This window comes from Pseudorca crassidens, chromosome 2, assembly GCF_039906515.1.
Source record: "Pseudorca crassidens isolate mPseCra1 chromosome 2, mPseCra1.hap1, whole genome shotgun sequence".
Taxonomy (NCBI): Eukaryota; Metazoa; Chordata; class Mammalia; order Artiodactyla; family Delphinidae; genus Pseudorca; species Pseudorca crassidens.
This window is the reverse complement of record NC_090297.1, coordinates 20,619,605-20,645,026: the sequence shown is the minus strand read 5'-3', so window position 1 is coordinate 20,645,026 and position 25,422 is coordinate 20,619,605. Positions and strand designations below refer to the sequence as shown.

The following is a 25,422-nucleotide window of genomic DNA, read 5'->3' as shown; positions in this document are numbered from 1 at the left end:
ATTGACAGTGTGTTAACTTTGGGTGTTCAGCAAAGTGATTCAGTTATACATATACATGTATCTATTCTTTTTCAAATTCTTTTCCCATTTAGGTTTTTACATTATATTGAGCAGAGTTCCCTGTGCTATACAGTAGGTCCTTGTTGGTATCCATTTTCAATATAGTGCTGTGTACATCCCTTGTACTATTCTTTTAACTTTTATATAGGTTTGAACTTTTTCCTCAATAAAAAGTGGGGGAAAATACTCCAGCAACAACAAAAAAGAAAGTAAGAAATTGAAAGAGGGAGAAGGAGGGAGAAGGAGAGGGAAGGAAGAAAAGAGGGAGGGAGTGGGGTAAAAATCTTGACAATTCTTGAATCTGGTTACAGGGGGTTCATTATTCTATTCTTGTACAATTTGTATATGTTTGAAATTTTTCATACTAAAAAGTTAACGTTGGGCTTCCCTGGTGGCGCAGTGGTTGAGAGTCCGCCTGCCGATGCAGGGGACGTGGGTTCGTGCCCCAGTCTAGGAAGATCCCACGTGCTGTGGAGCGGCTGGGCCCGTGAGCCATGGCCGCTGAGCCTGCACGTCCGGAGCCTGTGCTCCGCAACGGGAGAGGCCACAACAGTGAGAGGCCTGCGTACCGCAAAATAAACAAACAAACAAACAAATAAATAAATAAATAAAAATAATAAAAAGTTAATGTTAAAAAAAAAAAAGGCATAGCAATGATCTAGTCCTATTTCCCCGTAATGTTTATGTGGCCTTTTCCAGGGACCTGCGCTGGACCATGGTGCTTCCCTGGCACAGCACCTCACTTCTTGCCTCATCCAACCTGTGAAGGGGCAGCTCTTACTGTCATGAGTTTGCAGATGAGGAAATGGCTCAGAGAGGTGGGAGGTTTTCCCAACCTAACATGCAGAACTGGACACAGCCAGTCTCATTCCAGAGCCTGCGTCCTTAACCCCCATACTGCCTGACCAGAAGCACCCTAAAACATCATCTCGTCCAGAGAGGAACTCACGCTGACTCTGTTTTCAGCTTTGATACCCTATAAGGACCTTTTCTAGCTCTGCCTTGTGCAATGATAAGGACAAGTCCTACGGTTCGGACACACACTCTTCTGTAGCACCTGCAGTGTCTCCAGCAGCATTTCCTCTTGCATCCACTTCCTCTGTCCTAACAGCCGAACCCATGGCCGGATTCACCACCCTGAAGCCTTGCAGCTCCCACAGTGATCCTGCTCGTTCCTAACTTAAAGCCTCACTCCCCATCTGTAGCTCTCCACCCAAATTCCTCAGTCAGACATTCTGGCTCCATTCTTCCTGGACTGTGTGACCCTGGGCAAGTGAGCTCACATCTCTGAGCCTCAGCCTTCTTACCTGTAAAGTGAGGCCAATAACAGCACCTACCTAACAGGGTTGTTGTGAAAATCAATTGAGATAATGTAAGGAAAGAAGTCAATATGACGCCTGCCTAGGTCCTGAACAAATGTTCATTTTCACAGTTTGGCCTCATCTCTCCCTCCCTCCCTTCCTTATGTCCATCCACTCGCCCCCTCACTCATCCCAAGTCTCCCCTCTGTCTGGCTGGTTGAAGATTGCCTGGGCCAGTCATGGTTCACACACTGTTTACGGTACGACCCTTGGCCGCCCCCCACGCCCACTTGGTGCCCCCGACCCAAGACTTACCCCCTGGGAGTGCAGATACTCCACGGTCTTGCCGATGGTATGCAGGACGAAGCTGGCCTCACGCTCTGAGAAGAATTTCTGCCGTAGGATCTTATCCAGCAGCTCCCCTCCCCGCATCAGCTCTGTCACCAGGTACACGTGTTTGCCATCATCGTACACCTGCCAGAGACCTCATCATCAGGCCCCTCCCCTTGATGCCAGGCCTGGGCCCCTTGGCCACCGGCTCACCAGGACAGGAAGGAAGGAATGACATGGGGCTTGGGCATGTGTTCTGCTCTGTGCTTCAGTCACCCTGGCAGGGCCTTCACCTATCTGGGCCCCTGGACAAGGTGCTGGCTCTGTCCTGATGGGCAGGAAAGCTCTCAGAGACTGCCTGGGTCTGAAGTGGAGGGCACTTGGGTGCAGCCAGATCCGCGGCACTGAGGGGCCTCCCCATCCATAAGCACGGGAGGATCAGAAGCCCAAGGAATGGCAGCCCCGAGACGGTCCTAGAGTCGAGGACCCCCACTTACATCTTTCAGAGTGATGATGTTGGGGTGCTGCCCGTACCGCAGAAGAATCTCAATCTCTTCCGAGGGATCTCGCTTGCTCTTGTCGATGACCTGAGGAGAGGGGTGCGTGTGGTGGTGTCCGAGGGACCGACTCCAGACTCCCTTCCCGCCACAGAGCCCACGCTGCAGGGCGTGGAGTCTCAGCCGCACACCTTTCACCCATCCACAGAGCCTCAGGCACCAACTCTCCCCCACCAACGGGCCAGGGCTACGCGGCCCCCCACCTCCACCCCACCGAGCGGCCTCGGCCGAGACAAGGTCGAGAGGCCTACCTTGACAGCATACTCCATGGTGGTGGCCTTGTGGACACAGCGCTTGCACTCGGAGTAGGAGCCCACACCGATCGTCTCTTTTACCACATAGCCGTCGCTAAAAACCAGGTTCTTTCCATGTAGTTGCTGCAGGAGACCAACAGGTAGGACTGACCCCGAGCTCTAGGATGCAGAGGTCATCCCCCCAGAACCCGAGGCCTTGGCACCGTGGAGATGGCACTGGGCAAGAGGCTGGAGGCCCGGGGTAGAATGTTGGCTGTGTGACCTCAGGCAAGAACCTGCCCCTGTCTGGGCCTGTTTTCTACACTATATGATGGGCACACTCACTCTCTCCAGGGTGCCTGGCTGCAGTCTGTGGTTAGTGGGTGCTGGAGGGGGCAGGCAATAGGCCACAAGACACATGGAGCGGTTTGAAGCTCCGAGAAGCCCAGGCAGGACTGAGAGGGATGAAGGAGTCCTGAGCCAGGTCCCAGCTCTGCCACTTACGTGGCCTTCAGTGAGTTGCCTTCCCTTTCTGGGTGACACAGCCCACCTCAAGGGTGTCTCGAGGCTCTGAGACACTAACAGTATCAGATGCTGCTATGGTGCTGAGAGTGTGGCAGGCACTATTCCGAGCACTTTTCACCAGGTGACCCACGGCCCGTGGACGGCTCTGGTTCACGTCTGTTGTCCTCACATCCAGTCTGGTTTAACGTTTGTCCGCAACCAAGATATCCCAGGTGGATAATAAATCACATAGTCACCTTAACTTTACACACGTCAACTCACATAATCCTCGAAACAATCCTTGGAGAAAGGTTTTATCATCAACCCCATTTACAGATGAGGAAACTGAGGCACTGGGAAGGTGAATGTCCCCTCCACAGCCCCTGACCTTGGAAGCTCTGACCCAGGCAGGGAGCTCCAAAGTCTACATTTTTTTTTAATTTTGTTTGTTTGCTGTTGTTGTTGCTGTCGTTTTGCGGCCACACGGTGCAGCATGCAGGATTCTAGCTCCCCGACCAGGGATTGAACCCACAAACCCCTGCAGTGGAAGCATGGAGTCTCAACCCCTGGACCACCAGGGAAGTTCCCGAAGTCCACCTTCTTGCCTCTCGACTCTACATTTCCTACAGAGCCGGGAAAGTGTGCAAATGGGGGACAAGTGGAAGGAGACCCGAGTGCCACGCCACCCACCCCCGTCAGGACCAGCCACTGCCCAGCAGCACCACCCTGGGCACTCCCTGGCATTTACCCAGGCCCTACAATGTCCTGGCTGTGTCAGGAACCTCATAACCGTGCTGTTATCCCTGTTTTACAAATGGGGAAACTGAGGCTCAAGGAGGCTGGAGGCCCAATGGGCTCCACAGTGGCGTCAGGGTTTGAACCCAAACCTATCCAAGTCCAGAGCCTGTGTTCTCAGCCGTCTGCCTTGTGGCTTCTAGGTGGAAAAGGACAACTGAGCAGCAGCCTCCTGCCCCTCACCTGTACCACCGAGTGCAGGGGCGCCTGCGTGGCCCGAGGCTTGCCGTCGTCCTCCATCAGGCCCGTGGCCACGAAGCTGAAGCCACGGAACAGCTGATGGGCACCAGCGCTGGGGGGGATGCCTGGGGAGTCTGCAGGGGCAGGAGAGGGATGTGAGCCAGAGGAGGTACCCTTGACCCGAGGCAGCCCAGCAAAGTGGACCACAGGGGCTTCCAGGCCTGCCTCAGCAGCTGGTCGTTGTGGCAGCCTGGGCAGGGCCCCTCATCCCCGGCCTCAGCCCATCTGCCCATGTGTGTTTAGAGCAGCCCAGCCCTTACACACAAGGAACAGAAAGACCCTCACCTCCGCCACCCGCCCAGGCCAAGGCACTTTATCCCTTTCTGGAGGCCTCCCTGCCTCTGGTCTGCCCCTTCAGGTCCATCTTCTGCGCAGCAGCCAGAGGGATAGTTCCAACCACAAGTCTACCCCCTGCCTGTACCCTTCAAATGCTCCCCTCTGCCCTCAGGAAAGCCCAGCTCCTCAGCCTGGCAATAAGGTGCTTGTGAGCTTAGCCTCCTCTCTCCCCATTCCACAGCTCAGCCACGCCAAGCTTCTCAGGTCCTTAAGGAAGACTCCGAGCCCCTGCACATGCTGTTCCTGCTAACTACAATCCACTCCTCGTCCATCCTTTGAGGCTCAGCTTACACACTGTCCTCTGAGAAACCTGGCCTCATGCCGCTCCTCCAGGCCCTCGCCTCATTAAGCTGCACTTGTCGTGCTGCCCAGAGCTGTCCTCATGTCTCTTCCCCCACTACAGCCTGAGCCATATGAAGGCAGGGCCTGGGTCTGTCCTGTTCACCATCAATGCTCCCATGGCTGGCACACAGTAGGGACTTGGTACGTATTTGTCAGATCAACAAATAAAGATGGGACAGACTGCTTGGAGAAGTGCTAAGCTCCCTGACATCAGAGATGTGCAAGCCACAGTGAGAAAAGCACCCCCTCTGCTAAACCTGCCCCTCCAGGAGACCTTCCAGAACGAACACTCTTCCCCAATATCTAGCCAAAATGTTAGGATTTACCAAGTTCCCTCCCAGAAGCCCCCTACTTGGCCTCTAGCAGTAACCCCAGAGACCGAGTGGGTCTATCGCTGAGCCCACGTTTCAGATGAGTCACTGAAGCCCAGTGGTCAGAGGAGCCAAAGCCGATTCCCACGCTTGCCCCTGACCTGTGGGCACTGTCACCTCTGCTGCCAGACCGTCTCCACCTCACGTGTTTGCCGGGTCAGATACTTCAGCCCTGACGTGAGTGTGAGCCTGATGCGTCTGGTCTTCCCAGTGGGCTGAAGATGCCTGGGGCAGGAGTCCCGACTTCTCTATTGTGGCCTGAAGGCCACCCCCACCACCTCACCCAGGCACAAAGAGGCCCACAGGATCCCGGAGTGGGACGACCAGGCAGAATGAGATGGAGACAAGGAGTCAGAGACCCATCCACCTGTCTGCCCACACACCTGGGCCTGCCGCAGCCCTGAACACCCCTGTGCCCCAAGAGGCCCCTGACTCCCTGCTTCCCTCCTGTACCAGTCCAAGACAAACCGGACAAAGGGCGCACCCTTGGGCGTGCGGGATGTGAACTCAGTGTCAAAGTAGAAGGTGTCATCGGGTTGTGCCACAGCCGGCTTGAAGGGTGGCTTGATCTCGCGCCGGTACAGCTTCTGCAAGGCGGGGCAGGCACAGTGGTCACCTTGGCACCTCCACAGCCTGCCAGCGGCCCCGTGCAGGAGTCAATGGCCTGGACAGAGCACAGGCTATGCAGACAGGGCATGACCGCTTGCCCTTGGGAGGCGAGCCCATGCCTCCAAGGCCATGGTGTCACCTCTGCTTCTTATGGGAGGCCCTAGGCAGTAGAAGCCCCCTCCGACCACAGCTGAATCCCTGACTGGGGCCCTGGGGTGGACAGACACACTCACATTCCAGTCAATGGTGGAGTAGAAGACATGCCGCTTGATTTCCTCTGCCCCATCAGGGCCGGAGCCTGAAAAAGCCCAGACGAGAGGTCTGCCTTGGGACGCTCCAACCCGCAGACACCCGCCCTGTCCTCCGAGCAGCCTCGCCTCACTGTGGCCTGGGACCAGTGGCTGGGCTCACGCTGCCCCAAATCCATCCAGCCATCACCCCGAGGCCTACTGCCCACTCAGCATTTTCCACTGTCTGGAGCCCCTCTATGAACAAGCTCCAATGTACTGACAGGAGAAGGAAAGCCCAGAGAAGAGAGGCCAGGCAACGCGCCCAAGGCCAAAGTCAGGACAGGCCGAACCTGTTCCGAGATCTGCAGGGGGCCCCCACCTCCCTCCCAGCTCCGGCCTCATCTCTGCTGCTCTTATCCCATTGCCCTTGTCAGCCACCAGACAGGCTCTCACTCCATTCAAGCCCAGGGACCTGGACGGGACCTTACAAAGCTGGTCATGATCCAGGTGAACCCAGGAACCAAGGAGTCAACACATACTGAGCAGCTGCTACAGACACATTCGCTGACTTCACTTAATCAACAGAGCTTGAGATCATTGTCCTCCATGGAGACGAGGACCTAGGGCTCTGGGGGGAGAAGTCAACTGCCTTGGGTCACTTCGCTCACAAATGGTACTCACTCGATCAACACATATTTGTGGAGGGACCACTGTGTACCAAGGCAGTGGGGTCCCGTCATGGGGCTGGTACTGGGGCCTGAGCCTCTGACGCCTGAGCTCGTGCTCCTTCCGTGCGGGGCCTCTGTCCTCATCCCCAGGGGGAGTACAGATGACTCAGTTCCTGCCTTCCCCCTACACACAGGTCACCCCACTGCCCCAAACGCCACACATGGAGCCAGAAAGCAGGGTGGCCAGAGGCATTGTCTCCCCACACAAAGGACAACGGCCCCTTTCAGCCCCAGATGTGGCCCCGTGGCCTAGGCCGCAGCTGTACCCCGCTCCCCTCCCCTGAGCTGGGGCTGCTTACCGAGCCGGTTGGCAGGATTCCGCTTGAACAGGGACCGCAGGAGGCTCTGCGCTTCCGTGCTCAGAAACTGGGGCATGCCTAGCTTTGCCCTGAAATGGCCCCCGGGTCTCGTCAGGGCTGAGCTCCGCCCCAGAGGCCCCATCTCACCTCCCACCTCTGTCCACGTCTAGTTTCCAGCTCAGTCCAGACAAGCCATTCTCAAACTCCCCTCCCAATGACGCAGGGATTCCCCTCCCACAGGCCCCTGTGGATGAAAAGGGAGCCCTGGAAAGCACAATGCCCAGCCCAGAGGAGCGTCTCATTAATGGGGAATCTGAGGCAGGTGCGGGGTGTTACTCTGGCCCCCAAACTGGGGCCAGGCGTGGAGGAGACCCTGAGGCGTCAGAGAGGGGCTGAAGCTTACTTCAGAATCAGTGTCATGGTCTCCTTCCGGTCCTTCCCCTGGAAGGGCAGGGAGCCCGTCAGCATCTCAAACTGCAGAGGACAAGGGTCTGTTCAGGCTCTGGTCCCATCTCCCATGCCCCCCACCTCCTCCCACCCCAGCCACTCAGCTCCAGGCCTAGGAGTTCCGCCTGGATCAAGAACTGCATCTGCCCCTCCCCACTCTGTCAGTCAGACCATGAGGAACAGTGCTAGGGGTCCAAAGCTGGGGAGACGCCCAGCACAGGGCTGGGGGCTGAGCCTGGAATCCTTCCAAGGAAGGAAACTGCAGCTGGGTGGAGGGTGAGGCCAGCTTAGCTGTGAGAGGACAAGAGGAGAGCCTTAGAGACCATCAACCACCCCCTTACACAGATGGGGAAACTGAGGCCCAGGGCCTGGGCACTCACCATCAGCACCCCATAGGACCACCAGTCTGCACTGTGGGTGTGGCCCTGGCGGTTGACGACCTCGGGGGCCATGTACTCCACCGTCCCACAGAAGGAATAGGCCTTCTTCTCGTGGTCAATGGCCTCCTTGCTCAAGCCGAAGTCTGTGGCAAGGAGGGCAAGAAGACACATCTTCAGGACCCCCTGCCTTCCTTGCTGCCATTCCCTGCACACCTATCCCTCCTGCCCAGAGGCCTGAGGGCATCACCCCCATCACACTCAGGAGGAAGCTGAGGCCCAGGGAGTTTAGGTGACCTGTACAAGGTTACACAGTGGGGAGCTGGGATTCAAACCCAGGCCCTTCCAGGTCTGGGGCCTGGGCTTTTGACCGCTTCCAAGTGCCTGGCACAGCCTCTCAGAAAAAGCGGATCCCCTGGCACTCAGCCCAGGCCCGTCAAGAGCCCCTCCTGCCCTCCCCTGAAACCGAGGGGTCAGGTGCCCTCCACTCACCAGTGAGTTTGATGTGGCCTTCCTCATCCAGAAGGATGCTGCAATGGAGAGATGGGAGTCAGGGCGCCCCAGCTGTGGGCCCTCGGTGGGTTCAGGGGACACCATGGGGCCTGCGGGGGTCAGGTCCAGCCCAGAGAAGGTGATCCACCCAGGGCCGCTCATCTGATGAATGGGCAGGTGGAGTGGGTGTTGGTGGTGCCCTGTAGGTGTGTTGCCTACCTTCTTGCTAATTCTTGAAACAACTGTGTGAGGTAGGTATTTTTATGGCCCCATTTTAACAATGGGGAAGCTAAGGCTCAGGGAGGTTAAATAACTCCCCCGGTTACAGAGCTAGTAGGTGATAGAGACAAGATTTGAATTTGGGTCTGCCTGACTCTAAAGCCACATCTCATTCCACCTCAGCACCTGCCCCTGGCTCCCAAGTTACCACTTGAGGATATTCAGATGTTAAGGAAAATTCTAGAAAGGGCCATATCAAGGAATGATCTTCAATGGTGGCATCTCAGATGTCACACTGGATTAGCAAAAAAAGTAGGCAACACCCAGGCACAGAGGTACCTGGCCCTTGGTAATGGCATTACTAGAGATCAGGCAGCCCCTCGGGTGAGCCTGCTGCCTCCACCACTCTGCTCCACCCACCCGTTCATGGGGCAGCCCATCAGGCTGGCTCCGTACCCCAGCAGGCTGGTTCTGTCCTAGAAGAGGCCCCAGGGCCTGCCTCTGTACACCCTAGGGAGGCCGGGCGCGGCTGGGCCTTCACTCACTTCTCAGGCTTCAGGTCTCTGTAAATGATGCCCAGGCTGTGCAGGTGGTCCAGGCCCAAAGCCAGCTCAGCCAGGTAAAATTTCACATCCTCCTCCGTGAACATAACCTGCAACAGGCGGGAGAGGGCTTCAGCTGGGATGGCTTCTTCCTCAGGAGCTGGGTCACTGGGCAGGCAGTAGCTTCCCAGTCCTCCTTAGAGATTCCAGTGCCACACACCCTTCTCTGTATGAAGGGGTCCGAAGAATAAAATGACTAGCGTCCAAGTCACTCACGGTAGCACTGAAATGCAAACAGCGAAAGGCTGGAAACAACCCAGGGGTCAAGCAGTGGACTAGAATAAACTCTCTCCCCCACATAACGGAGTGCTGTGCAGCCATAAACTAGAACTAGGATTCCTCCATGCTCTGATATGGTTCATCTCCAAGATACACTGTTGTGAAAAAAGCAAGATAAAGAACGGTACCTACAGAACAGTACTTTGTATGTAAGAAAGCAGGGGTCAGGATTCAGAACACACAATGAATTGGTTTGTATTTCCAAAGAAACATGGGAAGCTTAGATAAAAACCAATAAAATGTTTATCTGTGGAGGGGTGGTAGAGGGGGCTGGAGTGGGAGGAAGACTTCTCAATGAATATTTTTCTTTTCAATCATGTATTATCTATTTAAACGTTAAAATAACATTTTAAAAATTTAAAAAGTTTGGTTCTCTTCTAAAGTTTAAGTTGTATTAATGGCCCCATTTTTATATTTGGCTCAAATTCTTTTTTTTTTCCCAAATAAATTTATTTATTTATTTTTGGCTGCATTGGGTCTTTGTTGCTGCGCGCGGGCTTTCTCTAAATGTGGCGAGCGGGGGCTACTCTTCGTTGCATTGCATGGGCTTACTGCGGTGGCTTCTCTTGTTGCAGAGCACGGGCTCTAGGCGCACGAGCTTCAATAGTTGTGGCATGTGGGCTCAGTAGTTGTGGCTCGCGGGCTCTAGAGCACAGGTTCAGTAGTTGTGGCGCCCGGGCTTAGTTGCTCCACGGCACGTGGGATCTTCCCAGACCAGCGCTCGAACCCGTGTCCCCTGCATTGGCAGGCGGATTTTTAACCACTGCGCCACCAGAGAAGTCCTCAAATTCTTTTATGTGAGTTCAAAATCCTTTTGGTTAACGGGACATAATGTTAAAGCATCTAGCTTTCTAGGTGGATTTGGGCTTCTCTGCATCCTTCATAGCCCTGCGCAGAGAAGCCCTGAAAGAATGGAGGTGAAAGAGGTGAGAGCCACCCTTAGCTTCTGGAATCAGGGCAGCATCAGATCCAGAGCCTGATTCTCCTCAGACCATCTTGGGGGAAACTCTCAGAGGCTTTGCCAGGGAATGGGCTCTGTCCCAGGGTGGGTCAGGGACTGCTGGGCAGGTCTGGGGAGTCTCAGGTTGAGGTCTCACTGCCGTGCCAGCTCCATCCTGGTGCCCTGGCAGTGGGGTGTCAGCTCACCTCTTTAGAGAGCCGTGTGAAGAGGTCTCCGCCACGCAGGAAGTCCAGAATAAGGTAGAGCTTGCCCTCAGTCTGGAAGGCTGGGGAGACGGGAAAAGGCCATGGTGGAACCAGCTGGGCCCTGGGCCCTGCCCCTCTGATCCCAGCTTCCTTAGCCTGCTGGGTGGCAGACAGGGCAACATACAGGGAAGGCAACAGCCCACCAGCAAGGGCAAAGGCTGGCAGGTAGGGTAGGAGCTCAAGTAGGGTCTGCGGTCTCACCGTAGTGCAGCTTCACCACAAACGGATGGTTTACATCAGCCAGGATGTCTCTCTCCATCTTGGTCCGAACGCGGTCACGCACTGGTCAGAGGAAGAAGGCGGTTACCAAGGGTCTGGCCACCCAACACAGCTACGTCCAGCCCTGGCTAAGAAGGACTCTCTTTTCTACTTGTTCCTCACATCTCTCGGCAGTGCCCAGGGCTGGCCCTTGGCCCTGCCCATCTCTCTAGCCCTGTCTCTTGCCATGCCCCAAGGAGGCCATTCAATCCAGCCAGTCTAAGCATCCTGTTCCTTGTGTGCCCTTAGCCTCTGCCCCCGTGGCTCCCCCTGGGATGCCTTCATCAGCCCCCTCTCCATCTGGCATAAAAATCCCTAATTCCAGTCTAGGGCAGATTCTCTGGGCCTGAAATTCAGACTCATGGGTCTCAGCAGACATCCCACAAACACTTTTTTTTTTTTTTTTTGGCGGTCCGTGGGCCTCTCACTGTTGTGGCCTCTCCCATTGTGGAGCACAGACTCCGATGCGCAGGCTCAGCGGCCATGGCTCACGGGCCCAGCCGCGTTGCGGCATGTGGGATCCTCCCGGACCGGGGCACGAACCCGTGTCCCCTGCATCGGCAGGTGGACTCTCAACCACTGCGCCACCAGGGAAGCCCCCCTTTTTTTTTTTAAGGAGTAAAAGTCCCGGGACTTCCCTGGCGTTCCAGTGGTTAAGAATCCGCCTGCCAATGCAGGGGGCACGGGTTCAAGCCCTGGTCCGGGAAGATCCCACATGCCATGGAACAACTAAGCCCGTGCGCCACAACTACTGAGCCTGTGCTCTAGAGTCCTCAAGCCACAACTACTGAGTCCACACGTCGCAACTACTGAAGCCCACGCGCCTAGAGCCCGTGCTCTGCAACAAGAGAAGCCACTGCAATGAGAAGCCCGTGCACCACAATGAAGAGCAGCCCCCGCTCGCCGCAACTAGAGAAAGCCCGCGCGAGCAACAAAGACCCAACACAGCGAAAAATAAATAAATAAAATAAATAAATTAAAAAAAAAAAAAAGGCTACTCCCATGTGAGCCCACACCCTTTGAGGCTACAACCCACGCTCTCCCGGGCTCCCTGGTCACAGCACCAACTGCACCGCGCTGCATAGTCTGCTCAGCCTCTCCTGCCCCAGCCTGGGAGCCCTTCGCAGCATTCTCCTCCTCCCACCATCCCTCCTGGGGAAGGACTCCCATCCCTACCAGGATGGCCTTGGGGCACCACAGCTGCATCACCCCACAGACAACCCTTTGTGGCTCCATGACCCCAAGGCCAATACCTCCTATTATCTGCCGCCCCCCAGCCCAGCTGGGGCCCGCTTCACTTGGTCAGTGGCCACACTGGTTCCCAGGCTGGTCAAAGAGACACTACTGGGCCCAAAGCCCACTTCCAACCACCCTCACGCCCTCTGCAGGTCCAGAGATTCTAGACCTGGGCTCAGCTCCCTTCTCTGAGCCCATCCATCTCTGCGGCCTTGCCTTGACCCACCCTCTCCTACCCACCCAGCTCCCTCCTTTCCCGGGTTCCCTCCTCTCCTCTCACGCCCTTCTCCACCCCGAGACGTCTCCCGCTGACTCTCCTAACATTGCAAAGCAGCTCTGCTGACAGCACAAGGCCCCCCGCAAACACAGTGCACTCACCCCCTGCCTCCTTCCAGGCACCTTCAGCCACAGTCAGCACTTGGCTTAAGGGGAGCAGGAAGGGGTGGGGTTAATCCCCGGAAGTCTGTGCTTCTGAATGGACCCTGTCTTTGCTATCAGCTGAGGTGGGGGATAAGGAGCGGCTGAGAATAGGCCTGTTTCTCTACCTTCAGACCAGGTACTCCTGGTGACAGAGCTATCTCCTGCATTAGACCCAAGGCCCTTGAGAGCTGGGCTGTCTCCTTCCATCTGTGCCCAGCCTGGGCTCTGCATGGGGAGGTACCCCCCACTCACCTTTCAGTGTCGCCTTCTTTAGTACCTTCATGGCATACAGGTGCCCACTGTCAGGCCGGGTGACCTTCCGCACCAGGAAGACCTGAGAAGGCAGCGGGGGGGAAACCAGGGGAGGAGCTGGGCAGGGGTCGAACACATCAGCTCCCACACGCTCCAGGTCCCAGGCTGACCTCCAACTTCCCTAAGCACCAAGTTGACCTTGTGTCCCCACTGGGTACCACGGTGACCTCTCTCCTCCTCCCCTTAGACCCATCAACACTTGCCCTCTGATCTTTTAAGCTCCAAGGCGACCCTCCCACCTGCCCTCTGATATGACCAGCGCTGCCCTTCCAGCTGTGGGCTCAGGACTCACTTTGCCAAAGGACCCCTGGCCCAGAACCTTGAGGAGCTCAAAGTGGGATGGGTCGGCCTTCTCGGAGCCAGCCTTGACATGGTGCGTGATGGAGATCTCCTTGAGGACGTCTTCATCCTGATGGAGGAACAGAGCGGGTGAGCACGGTGGGCCCCATTCAGGTCAGCACAGGGCATGTCCCCCCATCCAAGTCTACTCCCATCGGATCTCAGCAGACAGGGTCCTACAGGCCCAACCAGCCAGCTACCCTGACAGGGCCTCCCAGTTCATCAATAGCAAAAGCCGGGGAGGGGAAAATTACCAAGGTGCCAGGTCAGGTGAGCTCCTGTACCTCCTGCTGCTCCAGCCTGTTCAGGCCCAGAGGGATGCCCAGGCACGGCCAGGTGGAGGCAAGCCCAGGCTCTGGCTGAGGCCCACGAACCTGCCCCAGGTCCTCCCTGTGCGGCTCCCCTCCCCCTGCTGCAAAGGTTTTGGTTTTGCCACAATAGGAAGTAGGGTTTGTTCTCATACTGGGAAGGCACAACTGGGCTTTTGTTCCTGGTCAAGATGGAACATGGGCTGTCTCTGGCTAGAAGGACAGGGCTGAGATACACAAGAACCCATGAGTCACCTCAGACTCCCCCACCAACCGGGTAAGTGCCAGTCTGGGGTGGGTAGGAGCTAAGGCCAGAGACTCTATGCTCCACCCTCTGAAACTTCCTTCATACAAGTCTACTAGAAAGCCCTTGCCACGTCCCAGTTGTTCTAGGACCCCTCTGCCCTCCCTCCAATCTGTCCATATGGCCCTGGAGCCCTGAAGTGCCTCCTCACTTCCCCAGGAAGCAACTCTGGGCAGGGTCCAATCACCCAGCAGGGACAGGCGTGGGCAAGGAGAGCCCACAGCCAGCTGAGGCTAAACTGGCTTCCAAGGCACCTGCTCCAAGGGCCACAGTCAGGCCAGGCCCAGACATCTGGGCACACTCACCGAATCCCGCCTGGGGCCAGGGCCAGGGCCAGGGGCAGGCAGAGAAGTCTGGCTGATCCTGGGCCGCTGCTTCCTGGGCAGCCAGGGGAGCAGGGCCCAGAGCCGCAGACGGGGCAGCTTGGGATCCCGCTCCATCCGCCTGGGCTGGGCAGAGGCACCATGGCAGGAGCAGGCAGCGTCCGGGGCTGCTGCGGAGGTGGCCAGGCCCAAGGCGGATGTGCAGGGTGAAGGCGGGGGCTGGGCCGAGCCCAGGACCGCCAATCACTCAGGGCCTGTGGTTTCCCAGCTCCCTTACCGCTCCCTTCCTCTCTCTTCCCCCTCCCCATTGCCTGAGGGCTGCCCTCGGGCCCTCCTCCCCATCCTCCCTGTGGGCCTTCAAAGGGAAAGCCCCATGCCAACCCAGCTACTGAGGAGTAGATAGGTACCCAACAGGGAGAGACAGGCAACTAACATGTAGAGGCAAATAAAGAGGGACACCCAACAGGCAGAGGCAGGCATCCTACAGGTGAAGACAGATGAAGGTGGGCATCCAACAGATGGGTAGGAGAGTCCACATGCCCAACAGGCAGGGATGGATAGGGGCATGTGCCCAACAGGCAGACGTAGGAAGAACACACATCCAATAGGCAGAGACAGATGGGGACATGTACCCAACAAGCGGAGGCAGGAAGGGACTCATACCTAATAGGCAGAAGTGGACAGAGACTCATACCTAACACACAGAGGCAGATGGGGACACATATCCAACAGGCAAAGATAGATGGGGACATGTACCCAACAGGCAGAGACAGATGGGGATCCAACAGGCAGAGGCAGATGGGGGCCTGCACCCAACAGGTGGAGACAGATGGGGACATGTACTCAACAGGCAGAGACAGAAGGGGACACGACCCAACAGGCACCCAATACGTGACATGTACCCAACAGGTGAAGACAGACATTCATGAAGTGGAGACAGAGACAGGAGCTCAACAACAGAGGCAGGTGGGCAGCAGTCAGCATTAGTGAGGCCCAAAGAGACTGACAGATACCCAGGGCACACATACAGGCAGGAAAGACACAAAGACACCCCGAGAGTCAGACTCTGGACTTAAGGGAAGACCTCCAGGTTCCTGCTGGTCTGCCTGGGGGCAGGAAAGCGATGGGACATCACCTGCAAACTCCCAGCACTTGGGAGAGCAGTCTGGTATTCGTGGCAGACTCATCTCTGAGGAATTCCATTTCTCTGGAGTTTCCTTCCCATGCTATGGCCTGAAGGGCCCAGGATCAAGACGCTGGAGACCGAGATGGATGTCTCCTGAGTGCAAACTGATGGCTTTGATCCAAATATCCCAAAGCTGTCATCCCCCACTTCAGGAACAAGAAACTGAGGCCCACAGGACAGTGACTCACCCAGGCTCAATGTGCACAGGTGGCAGAGCCAGCTCAAACCCAAGTTCTTCCCCTGGTTACTGCCTGGCCTGGGGTCAGCAGACCTCAAGTACCAGGAAAGCGTGGGCAGGTAAGTCAGCCAGAGCCACGTCCTGCCTTTCCAATCCTGCCCCCTCCCTTAGCACCAGGACAGTCTGGGGACTTCCCATTCTAGATGCTGACCCTCAGAGACACAGCCCCATCTTCAGGGGCTCCTGAACAGCCACAAAAGCTGCAGGCTAATCAGGCCCCTGAGTGTAACCCAGTGGGTGGGACAGGCAGAAAGCCCAGCTCAGAGAGGGGCTGGGGAGGGCCAAGACCACACAGCAACCCCTACCCACCCCATCCTGAGGTCTGAATCTCCACCTGTCTGTCTGCCTCTGACTGAGAACACTCCCTGGGGACACAGGCAGTCACCCGGAAACCCCAGGGGACACAGCCACTCCCAAACCCATTCCTTGCCCAGAGTCATGACAGACCCCGCTGGAGGCAGGCCAACCCTCTGCTCACCTTTCTGGGACAGGGGAGTGAGTCTCTCTCAACTCTGGGGAAATCTGCCGGGGTCTGCATGGTGGGGCCCAAGCTGGCGGTCAGAGGGCCCAGTTACTCCCCTTACTTCTGCTTTTTCAGCTTTCCTGGCCGAGCAGGCAGGGTCCCTGACCCCCTCCTTCTCACTTCCCCCTCTGCAGGGAGGAGGGACAGAAGACGGCTTAGGCTCCCCTGCTAAGGAGGGGACAATGCAGACCCCAAACCCAGGGCTCCAGGGTGGGCCCAGAGAGACACCCCTCATCTCCTCTGATCCTAAGGAAAGGAGACTAGAACACAGACAGAAGTTACAAGGAGATGAGGCAGTGACACAGTGGGTACCCCACACCTGCAAACATCCCCTGGAGAGAATGGGGGGCAGAGGTCACCAAGGCCACCATCTCTGACTGTCCCGGTCCAGAGCATGGGAAATCCTTCCCCCGTAATGACCTTCCCATGGCTGGGCCCGCCCAAAATGGCAGCCTACAGAGCGGACACCACCCTGCCCTAAGAAGCCTGCCAGCCCAGGGCCCTGGCACGGGCAAGGGGGCAGAAGGCCCTAGCATGGACCTCACAGAGGCCTGAGAGGAGGAGCAGGTAGCCATGGGGCAGGGGTTGACCAGGCCCAGCCCTTTGCCACATGGCCTCACCACATCCCTGACACCAGTACACCCACAGAAAGTGACACACGCAAATGCACACAGTCCGATGATCGGAAACCATGTCCACAGACATCCCCTATGTGGAAACGCTCCCACGTACACCGAACTTCCCCTTCCAGTCCCCACAGGGCCTCCGATAACTGCCTGATGACGGCCTGCTGGGTGTTGTGAAAGACGCTTCCTTAGACCGAGGCCTCTCATTGTACTCCAGCTTCTTCTGGAGCGTCTGGGGTCTGGAGGCTGGGGCAGTCCTGAGAGCCCCAAAGCTCTCTGGTCCAGTGCCGGCTGGGGCCCCCCAACCCTTGCATCCCTCGGAAGCAAAGGAAGACTCGCCATGGCTAGCAGGCTACGGGAAGGGGCAACAGGAAGGAAACGGTCTCGGAACTGCCTTCACTGAAGGGAATGTGCAGGGCCTGTGAGGTCGCTGGTGGCAGGAGTAGGGAGGACAGCACCAGACCCCACCCCCTGGTCCCTGCCCCATTCCCCCTAGAGATACTTCCTCTTATTTACTTCCTCCCACAAGGCAGCTGGAGAGAAGCCCAGATCCCCCCCACCTGATCCCTGGCCCGTAGGGTCCCCACACTGGGCCTCCCTCCAGCAGCTGCAACCCAAGCCCACCTGCTAATCTCTGGCCCTAATGGACACCAACAGCCCCTCCCCCAGCTGGCATCATCTGCAGGGCCTCCCAGGACTGCCCCCTCTGGTGGGACAGATGTCCCCAGACGCCTCTCCCAGCATGCCTCTGGGCAGGTGAGGAGGGATCTACATTTCCCAGGCATCCTTGATAGGGGAGGTGGCTTTGGGCCCGAGGCCAGAACTGGCATGGAATGACAATGAGAATTGTGCCTATTAATTGAACATTTATTGCATGAAGTCATTCTTTCCCTCAACTTTTGTTGGTGTGGATTCTGCCAGGCCCTGTGTCCTAGCTCCAAGGAAGTACTGATCCCATTTCAGAAAGGAGAAAACTAGACTCAGATAGAAAGTGACTTGCCCAAGGCCACATGGCCAGAAAGGGGGAGAGCTCAGGGCAAAATCAACCTGTTTACTTCCAAAGCCTACACTCTAAGCATTTCATTATCACCTTCCTTGCAAGCCCTGCCAGCCTGCCTCCCCTCTGGAAATCACTCACAGCTACTGGCCCGCTGCTCTGTCCTCAGGCCAGGAACCAGACACTAGGAGGCGCACATGTTAAGGCAGACCTGTCCCCAAAATAAATACACACTAACAAAACACAACTATCCTGGGACACAGTGCAGTCAAGGTGCTGTAGGTGCCCAGAGGCTCTAACTATCTGCCTGGGGTGAGGTCCAGGAAGACAGGGCAGTCCAGCTGGACCCTGAAGATGAACAGAAGTTGGCCAGGCAGAAAGGAGGAAAAATATAGACACTCCATGTAGGAAGAAACCAGCGTGGAAAAGAGGCTTGAGGCCAGGAGTACAGCATGGGAAGTTAAGAACCATCTACTCACTAGCTGAGTGTTCCCAGGCAAATCTCTTTCCCTGTCTGAGCCTCAGTTTCTTTTTCTATAAAATAGAGGTCAAAACTAGATTGTTCCACCCCCAAAAGGTTGTTTCTAGAAGCAAAATGGGCCACAGAAACAAAGGGATGTGGTAAACAGAACTCCCTGGATTACACGGGCACTCTTACTGCCGCAGGGTCTCCTCTGGGCAGGCTGAAGGGACAGAGCCCAGCAGGTCTCAGGTGCTGGGAAGGTGGGCTAGCCTGCCCTGGCTAGTCCCAGGGAAGTTCCCCTCAACACCTGAAGCTCCCAAGGCTCCCCGAAGTCCACAGTCACATCCTGCCTGAGCTCCAGCCAGGGGGAGCATGAGGGATCCGGGAGGGATCAGGGTTTCATAAACAGGAAGAGAGGAGGGGAGGGGGGAGACGCTCAGCTCTCAAAATAGACCTGCAGGAGCTTCAAAGGGGTCCAGCTCCGGAGATAGCCGGGGGAGGGGGCCTGGGGCACTCAGTCCACCCCCAGGAAGGGAGGGAGGGTGAATGGAGCCCCAGCATGCCTCAGGGCACCAGGTGCACTCCAGGAGCTCTCACCCTAGACTGCAGTCCTCACTATAGCTGCTAAAACCCCAATCTCCCCTTCTGCCTGAAATGGATAAAATAAACAAGCATTAAACACCAATAGTATGCCTCAAACCCTGTTGGATTCTTCACTTTATACACATCACATTCCCTCCTCTGGGTGGCCCTGTGGGGTGGACCCTATTCTTTTACAGAAAAGACATCTGAGCCTCAGAGGGGCAATCACTTGCCCAAGGTTACACAGCAAACAAGAAAGAGGGGCAGGATTCTGAACTCAGAGCCCCTGCCTCCCAAGTCCCCCTCCAAGTCAGGCCTCTCCTCCACCTGGAAGGCCCACTTTTCTCTCCAGCTGCCCAAATCCTGCCTTTCGAGGCCCAGCCAAATGCCAGCTCTGCAGGGAAGGTGACCTGGTACCCCACGGTCCATCCCAACTCTTCCTCTTCTGCCACACACAGCAGTGACTGTCCTTCTGGTCCACGCTCAGCCCTGAGTTCAGATGCCACTGGCTGGGTTCCCCGGGATGCGCTCATCTCATCATGTCCCCAAGAGACATGTAGGAAGGTGGTATCTTTCACTGCCCACTATGAGGCCTGGCGCAGAATGGAGGTCTTAGGTGCCCACAGCCTGTTCTTCCCCATCACAGCGCCCTCCACACAGCTTTCCTGTTACTACCGTTCCCCCAACACTGGGAACTCCCTGAGGGTGGGTGTTGAATTCATTTTGGGGTCCCCAGTGCTACAGCAGGGTGCACTGAAAGTCTGATGTTGCAAAACATAAACCAGCTTGCTGCCAGTTTGTTCCACTAAACAAAGGGATGAGGTCCTGACCACAGGCTGAGCGCTCCCTGGTGTGCTGAGCCCAGAAGTGGGCACTGGGGATGCTAGGAGGTTCTGGAGCAATGGAGAAGGTGAATGAGCAGGTGCCGAGGAATGATGGAACTTGGGGTCACGGGGACCCAATGCTCCTCCTCTTCAGCACTCAGTGTGTTTCCTGGGCTGGGAGGAGGGTGGGCTCTCTGGTCAAGCAAGACCTGACCCTATCGCCCACCAGCTATTTGACCTTGGGCCTCAATTTTCTCATCTGTAAAATGGGGAGAGTTAACCTCCAGGGGTGTTATGAGAACCAAATGCAAAGCTCCTGATATGGCGCTTTCTCTCCCTTAACGTGGCATTGGAGGTTCTCCCTGACCCATCGTGTCCAGCCACATCTCCCTTCCCAGCCCAGGATCTGCTCTAGAGCAAGAAGGAGTCCCAGGCTTGGGATCAAATATAGGGCGCCCGCCTGGGTAAGTTCCTGCCCTTTCCCAACCAGCCTCTCCAGCACTGAGGTGAGAAGCTGCACTCACCACCAGCTCCCTCAAAGCTGCAAGCACTTCTGCAACTCCCAGAACCACAGCCCCAAGATCTGAACATTCTGGGTCTGCACTGGAGACCTACAGCCCTTCATTCTGTTCCTAGGCAACCAGTGGCAGCTCCTTTGTGGGAAGAGATTCTCCAGACATGGGGCTGAGATAAGCCAAGGGGCCCAGTCCACACCACGTGGATTGCTTTTGGTGGTCCAAGGTTGCCACAGTACCAAAAAAAGGAGGGGGTGGGAGCCTACTTCTGTCAGCCTGCCCCACCCCGGGTAGCTCAGCTCCCTTATCCTAGGAGGCTGAGTCAAGGCAAACATCAGGACCAGCTCTGGGTCTATCTCAAAGGTCGAGCTCGTGGTCTGGTGCCCAGGCAGACCCAGGCCAGGAGGGTGTGGCCACCAACAGGCAGTGGCGCTGAGCGATACAGCAGGGCGTCCACGCTGCTGCTGCTGAAGGCACTGTGTGGCAGGCGGTTGCTACCTCACTTGTCCTTCACGTCACTCCTGAGAAGTAGGTTACTATTATTCCCAAGGTACAGCTGAGGAAACTTTTGAGAAGTTTCTGGTCAAATGGTGATGGTGGAGCCAGGACTCGAACTCAGGTTGGCTCTGCTGCCAGAACCCATACTTTGTCCTGCCTGGTGGCTTCCAAAGCCCCTCCACAGCCAGCAGCTCTGTGACCTCACAGCTCCTCGAGAATTGGAGGAGCTCAACGTGGAGATGAGAAAGCCCAGGCCCAGAGGAAACAAACGACCCACCCAAGGTCACACAACTGTCACCCAGCCCTGGCACTTCTGTCAACACACAAAACCAGCAACAGGAGCTGAGGGGCTGAAGGGAGGAACCCAGGGGAAGCAGAGAGAGCAGAGGAGAGGGAGCCAGCCTGGGGCTGAGGGGTGGGGTCCCTGAGAAATGGCCTGTGCGCCACATGCCAGGCACTGGGCCCTGGTTAGATTTGAGGCCACCAGGTTCCCTCCAGCGCCAGGTGCCCAGATGATTCCAGGCCCACGTCAGGCCCAGCAGACCTGAGCCTCTCTCAGCACCCCTTCACCTTCTCAATACAGTCGGCCAAGCTGCCACGAGTAAATAAACTGAGGAAGTGTCCTGGTCTGGGTGATGGGTAACCAGAGTTCTAGCCTGGATTCTGACCCTGTCTGGGCCACAGTCCCCTCACCTGAGAAATAGGAAGGTTGGAGCAAGTAATCCTGACACACAGGGCTGCCTCGAGGATTAGGTGGGACCAGAGAAGGAAGGCTGAGCTGGGCCAAAGGGCCTCACGCCCGGGGGGGACGAGGGCAGGCCTCCCTCCTCTTCCACTCCATGCAAACGGTCCCCCCACCCCTGACAGTCCCTAGCTCTGGTGCTAGCCCTGGTCCTTACCTTGGACGGCTGAAGTCCAGCTTCTTCCCCTGAGGCTTGTCCATTCTGGAAAAGAGAAGGGAGATGAGGAAACACTGTCAAAACTTACCAGAGTGGCACAAAGCAAAGAGAGACCCCATGGGGCACCCCCACCCTCGGCTGCTCCCAGTAGCTAGGGGGCCAAGGAGGTGAGGGTGGGAGTTCTGGCTGTGTCCTCTCTACCTCCACAGGCATCAAGGCTCCTGCAACAGCCCCTCACAACTCAGGCGGACCATTTCCCGGCATCTCTCCCTCGGGCTCTCTGCCTGGCAAATACCTCATCTTTGAAGGCTCAGCTCAAATGTCACCTTCTCCCAGTGAGAAGGAAAGGACTCCCAGCTTTGCCACAGACAAACTGTGCATGCCAGCTAACCAACTCAAGAGGCCTCAGTTTCCTGATCTGTAGCAGGAGGGTATTTACATCACCTCCCAGGGTTGATGCAAGGGCTGAAGGCAACAAAGTCTGGAAGAGTGTCCAGCCCAGTGATGGTGGCTACCCTGGCCCTGCCAGCTCTGGGACCCCTCCCTATCCTGCAGAATCACTGCTGCTCCACTACGGTCCTGCGATCCTTCATTTTACCACTTATCACAACGCAGGGACTATTTACACACGGGCCTGCCCCTCCTAAAAAACGGGGAGCCCTGGGAGGGCAGAGATTAGGGCTTGGTGCTAACAGCTTTTCTCTTCCGAGCCCCTGCCACATGCCCGGCACTGGGCTCAGTGCCTCACACCTGTGGCACCATTAAACCCTCCTGACCTGGGAGGCAGGCCCTGGTCCCACTTGGCAAAGGAAGAAACTGAGGCGCAGAGGGGCCTAGTGATGGCGCATAAGGTTACACCGCTGGTAAGTGGGGATTCAAAATCCGGTCTCTGACACCAGGAGGTGCTCAAAAGAGGACTGAGGAAAAGCAGCCCACTGCCCAGCTAGGGGAACTACCTGCAGAGAGGCAGGCACTGGAGCCCGCCCCTGGGCAGTCCTCCAGCCCCCAGACCTCACCCTCAGGTGGGTGCTACTCACCCTGGGGTACACCGTCCCTTTCCTGTGTGATATTAGGTGAGTAACCTACCCCATCTGGGCCTTGGGAAGCTGAAAGAAGCTGTCCCCACCCCTCCCGCACAGCGAGAGTGTGCAGAGGCCAGGAAGACCCAGGACTTTGGAGCCAGAGGCCGGGTCCACAGGGCAGCTGCGGCTTTGCCCGGCCGCAGCAGGCATAGCTGTGCTCTGCCCATTACATAATCTCCCTGCCCCTGGAGCAGCCCTCCCCTTGTCGCTCCCCGGACATCCTGCCCCCTAAGCCCCTTTAATGCCCCTAATCCTCCCCAGGGGCCAGTGTTCTACAGGCCCCACCACGCACGCATACACATACCTGTCATCTCTCAGAAGCCTGGGGAGAAGGACCAGGTCGACCAGGGCTGGGGGGAGGGGGAGGCACGGTGCATTTGTAGATGGAGTTCCACTTCACCCAGCATTCTAGACTCTTGACATAATTCCCCCAGATGGTAACAACGGCCTATACACCAGCCTCCCCCATTCCAAATCCTCACCCTTCCTAAAACTCAACTGTAATTGTTACACTTGAGTGATCGACTCCCTTGGTCACTCACTCACTCCTTATTGAGAACCTCCTACGTACCAGGCCCCAAACCCTTCCATGGCTTCCCACTGCCTGCAGGATAAAGTCCCAGCTCCTTGACACGGCGTTCAAAGCCGTCATCACCAACTGCCCAACACAGGTGATTAATGTGGGTTCTGGAACCTGACCATGTGGGTTCAAATTCTGGCTTCTACCACCTGCATGACCCTGAGGTTACTTCATTTCTCAAGGTCTCAGTTTCCTCATCTGTGAAATGGGGATAAAAGTGATGTACCTCATTGGGTGGCTGTAAGAAGCAAGCAAAATAGTGTCTGTAAAGTACATATGCCTGGCACGTAACTGGTCCACAAACAGTCCCCATTATTACTATCAGGCCCTATTACGGAGCTAAACTGAACAACCTGAGACCCTGAACAGACCAGCTTGTTTCACATCCCCATGCATCTGCACGGTGGCTCCTCCTACCAAGAAAACCTTTCCTGCCTGGTCACTTTGGCAAACCCCTGGTCTTCTTTCAGGACTCAGCTCTAATGTCATCTCCTCTGTCCACACAGTCTCAAGCCCTTTCCTCCCTCCCCTGGGCCTCAAAGCACCGAGCAAACTGCAGATTAACTCAGGGAGGAGCCATGACTTGTCCAGCATCATCTCCTTGGCACCCAGATCAGGGTCCAGCATGTAGCCTGTCAAATGAAAGCTCAACCCAGCAAAGAGAGCAAGGAGGCCAGAGCAAGTTCTGTTTATTTGTTTGCCATGCCATGCGGCATGCGGTATCTTAGTTCCCCGACCAGGGATCAAACCCATGCCCCCGGCAGTGGAAGTGCAGAGTCCTAACCACTGGACCGCCAGGGAATTCCCCAGAGAAAGTTCTATTACTCCCACTTTTCAGACAAGGTTCAGAGGGTTGAGGGACTTACCTGTGGTCCCTAAGACATCGGGCCATGACCCAGAGTCATGTGGCTGCAACCCTGAATCCCTGATGAGGGAGGGGAGGAGGTGGTGGGTGTACCCAGAGGTGTGTGCTTACAGAGCAGTATCTTGGAGGATTCAGGGGGCTCCACAGGCCCTATTTGGTTGCCTCCAGTCCAGGGGTCTCTAGCTTGGATGCCATCCTCATGGAGCCCCATGCCTGTAAGAGCTGTTGCACAAGGTCTCTAGAGGGGAGTGGGCAGCCCTGGAGAAAGAACTGTAAGTGCAAAGAGGACCACAGGTGAGCTTCCCCGCTTAGAGCCAGGGTCCTGGGAAGACAGGGCTCATTTGCCCCTCTGGTCTGACTGCTGCACAGATGGTGGAAAGAACACAGGTTTGCAGCCACAAAGACACAGCCGCTAATGCTAGGTCTGCCAGCCTCTCATTCTGACCTTGTGTCTGTCACATTACTTCTCTGAGCCTCGGTTTCCTCATCTGTACTACGAGGGCAGGTCCATCTTGTTCACAGCTGTACCCTGCTGCTTGGGTTAGTACTTGTCACATGATAAGTGCTCAATAAATATTTGCTGAATGAACGAATGAATGAACGAAAGAGGACAATGATACTGACCTTGCAGAATACTGAATGGAAGACCTTGTCTAAAAAGTCTGGTATAGGAAAGGGCTTTTGGCCTCTTGGAGGATGGAGACCCACTCTCCTCCCTCTTCCTCAGAGAGCACTACTCATGGGGACAGCTGCGGAGGGCCTCCAGACCCTGTCCCAGAGGTCCAGACCAGGTCCCTGTCCAGACCACTGTCCCCCCTCCCCAGAGGTCAGAGATGGGTTTCACCAAGCATCCTTCCTTCCCACCCAACCAGCTCTGTCTCGGGAAGAGGGGCCAGGGCAGCGTCTGGAGAGGCCGGGCAGCAGATGGACAAAGACAGCACGTGCCCCACAGGCAGGAAGCAGCCCCAGGAGTTGGGTTCAGAGCCCAGCACTGGCAGCCCTGCGCGCTGCTGGAAGCTGGGGGCCAGGTGCCAGGGCCGGCTGGTACCACCAGCCCTCAGCAAAGGCTGGACAGGAGAGTCTGCCAACATCCGGAGCCTCTCTTGGAGTACCTTCCACCTGGGCCAGTTTGATCCCAGCTCTTCCCTGTCCTTAAGCCTCCCCCAACTAGGCTGGAGACAACAAGAGATCTGGGTTCCAATTCTGACTCTGACATTAATTCACAGGCCAGTTCTCCTCTCTCAGTTCAGCTGTTCCATATGAAAATGGGGGTAATAATCCCTACCTTGAGAAGTTGTTTTGAGAGTTGTTTTATTTTAATAAGGTAACAGTGGTGAAGTGGGGTGGGTGGCACATAATGAAGCTCTGTACACAGCGAGGCTGGGCCTGGGGTCAAGGTTACTGCTTTCAGCAAGGCCAGGGAAGGCCCAGGCAGAATCGTCAACCACACTTCCAATGGGTTTACTCCACCTGGGCCACACCCCAGA

General features: G+C 56.4%; 1 protein-coding gene across 3 annotated transcripts in view; it reads right to left on the bottom strand.

Annotated features, from left to right (window-relative positions):
• Nucleotides 1-25,422, bottom strand: part of RPS6KA1 (ribosomal protein S6 kinase A1) — a 36,115-nt gene that overhangs the window by 8,398 nt on the left and 2,295 nt on the right. The window contains exons 2-17 of one of the 3 annotated variants that reach the window (XM_067724953.1): nucleotides 21,409-21,453; nucleotides 13,076-13,192; nucleotides 12,724-12,805; nucleotides 10,759-10,839; nucleotides 10,498-10,577; nucleotides 9,016-9,122; nucleotides 8,252-8,289; nucleotides 7,763-7,905; nucleotides 7,339-7,409; nucleotides 6,936-7,024; nucleotides 5,912-5,976; nucleotides 5,554-5,656; nucleotides 3,964-4,094; nucleotides 2,500-2,625; nucleotides 2,189-2,278; nucleotides 1,677-1,835 (exon numbers count right to left, since the gene is read on the bottom strand). In XM_067724953.1, the coding sequence (XP_067581054.1) occupies nucleotides 1,677-1,835; nucleotides 2,189-2,278; nucleotides 2,500-2,625; nucleotides 3,964-4,094; nucleotides 5,554-5,656; nucleotides 5,912-5,976; nucleotides 6,936-7,024; nucleotides 7,339-7,409; nucleotides 7,763-7,905; nucleotides 8,252-8,289; nucleotides 9,016-9,122; nucleotides 10,498-10,577; nucleotides 10,759-10,839; nucleotides 12,724-12,805; nucleotides 13,076-13,192; nucleotides 21,409-21,453 (1,527 nt within the window). Of the gene's footprint in view, nucleotides 1-1,676; nucleotides 1,836-2,188; nucleotides 2,279-2,499; nucleotides 2,626-3,963; nucleotides 4,095-5,553; nucleotides 5,657-5,911; nucleotides 5,977-6,935; nucleotides 7,025-7,338; nucleotides 7,410-7,762; nucleotides 7,906-8,251; nucleotides 8,290-9,015; nucleotides 9,123-10,497; nucleotides 10,578-10,758; nucleotides 10,840-12,723; nucleotides 12,806-13,075; nucleotides 13,193-14,039; nucleotides 14,190-15,959; nucleotides 16,099-21,408; nucleotides 21,454-25,422 lie in introns of those variants that run through there. The other 2 variants (XM_067724958.1, XM_067724954.1) reach the window with 2 other exon arrangements.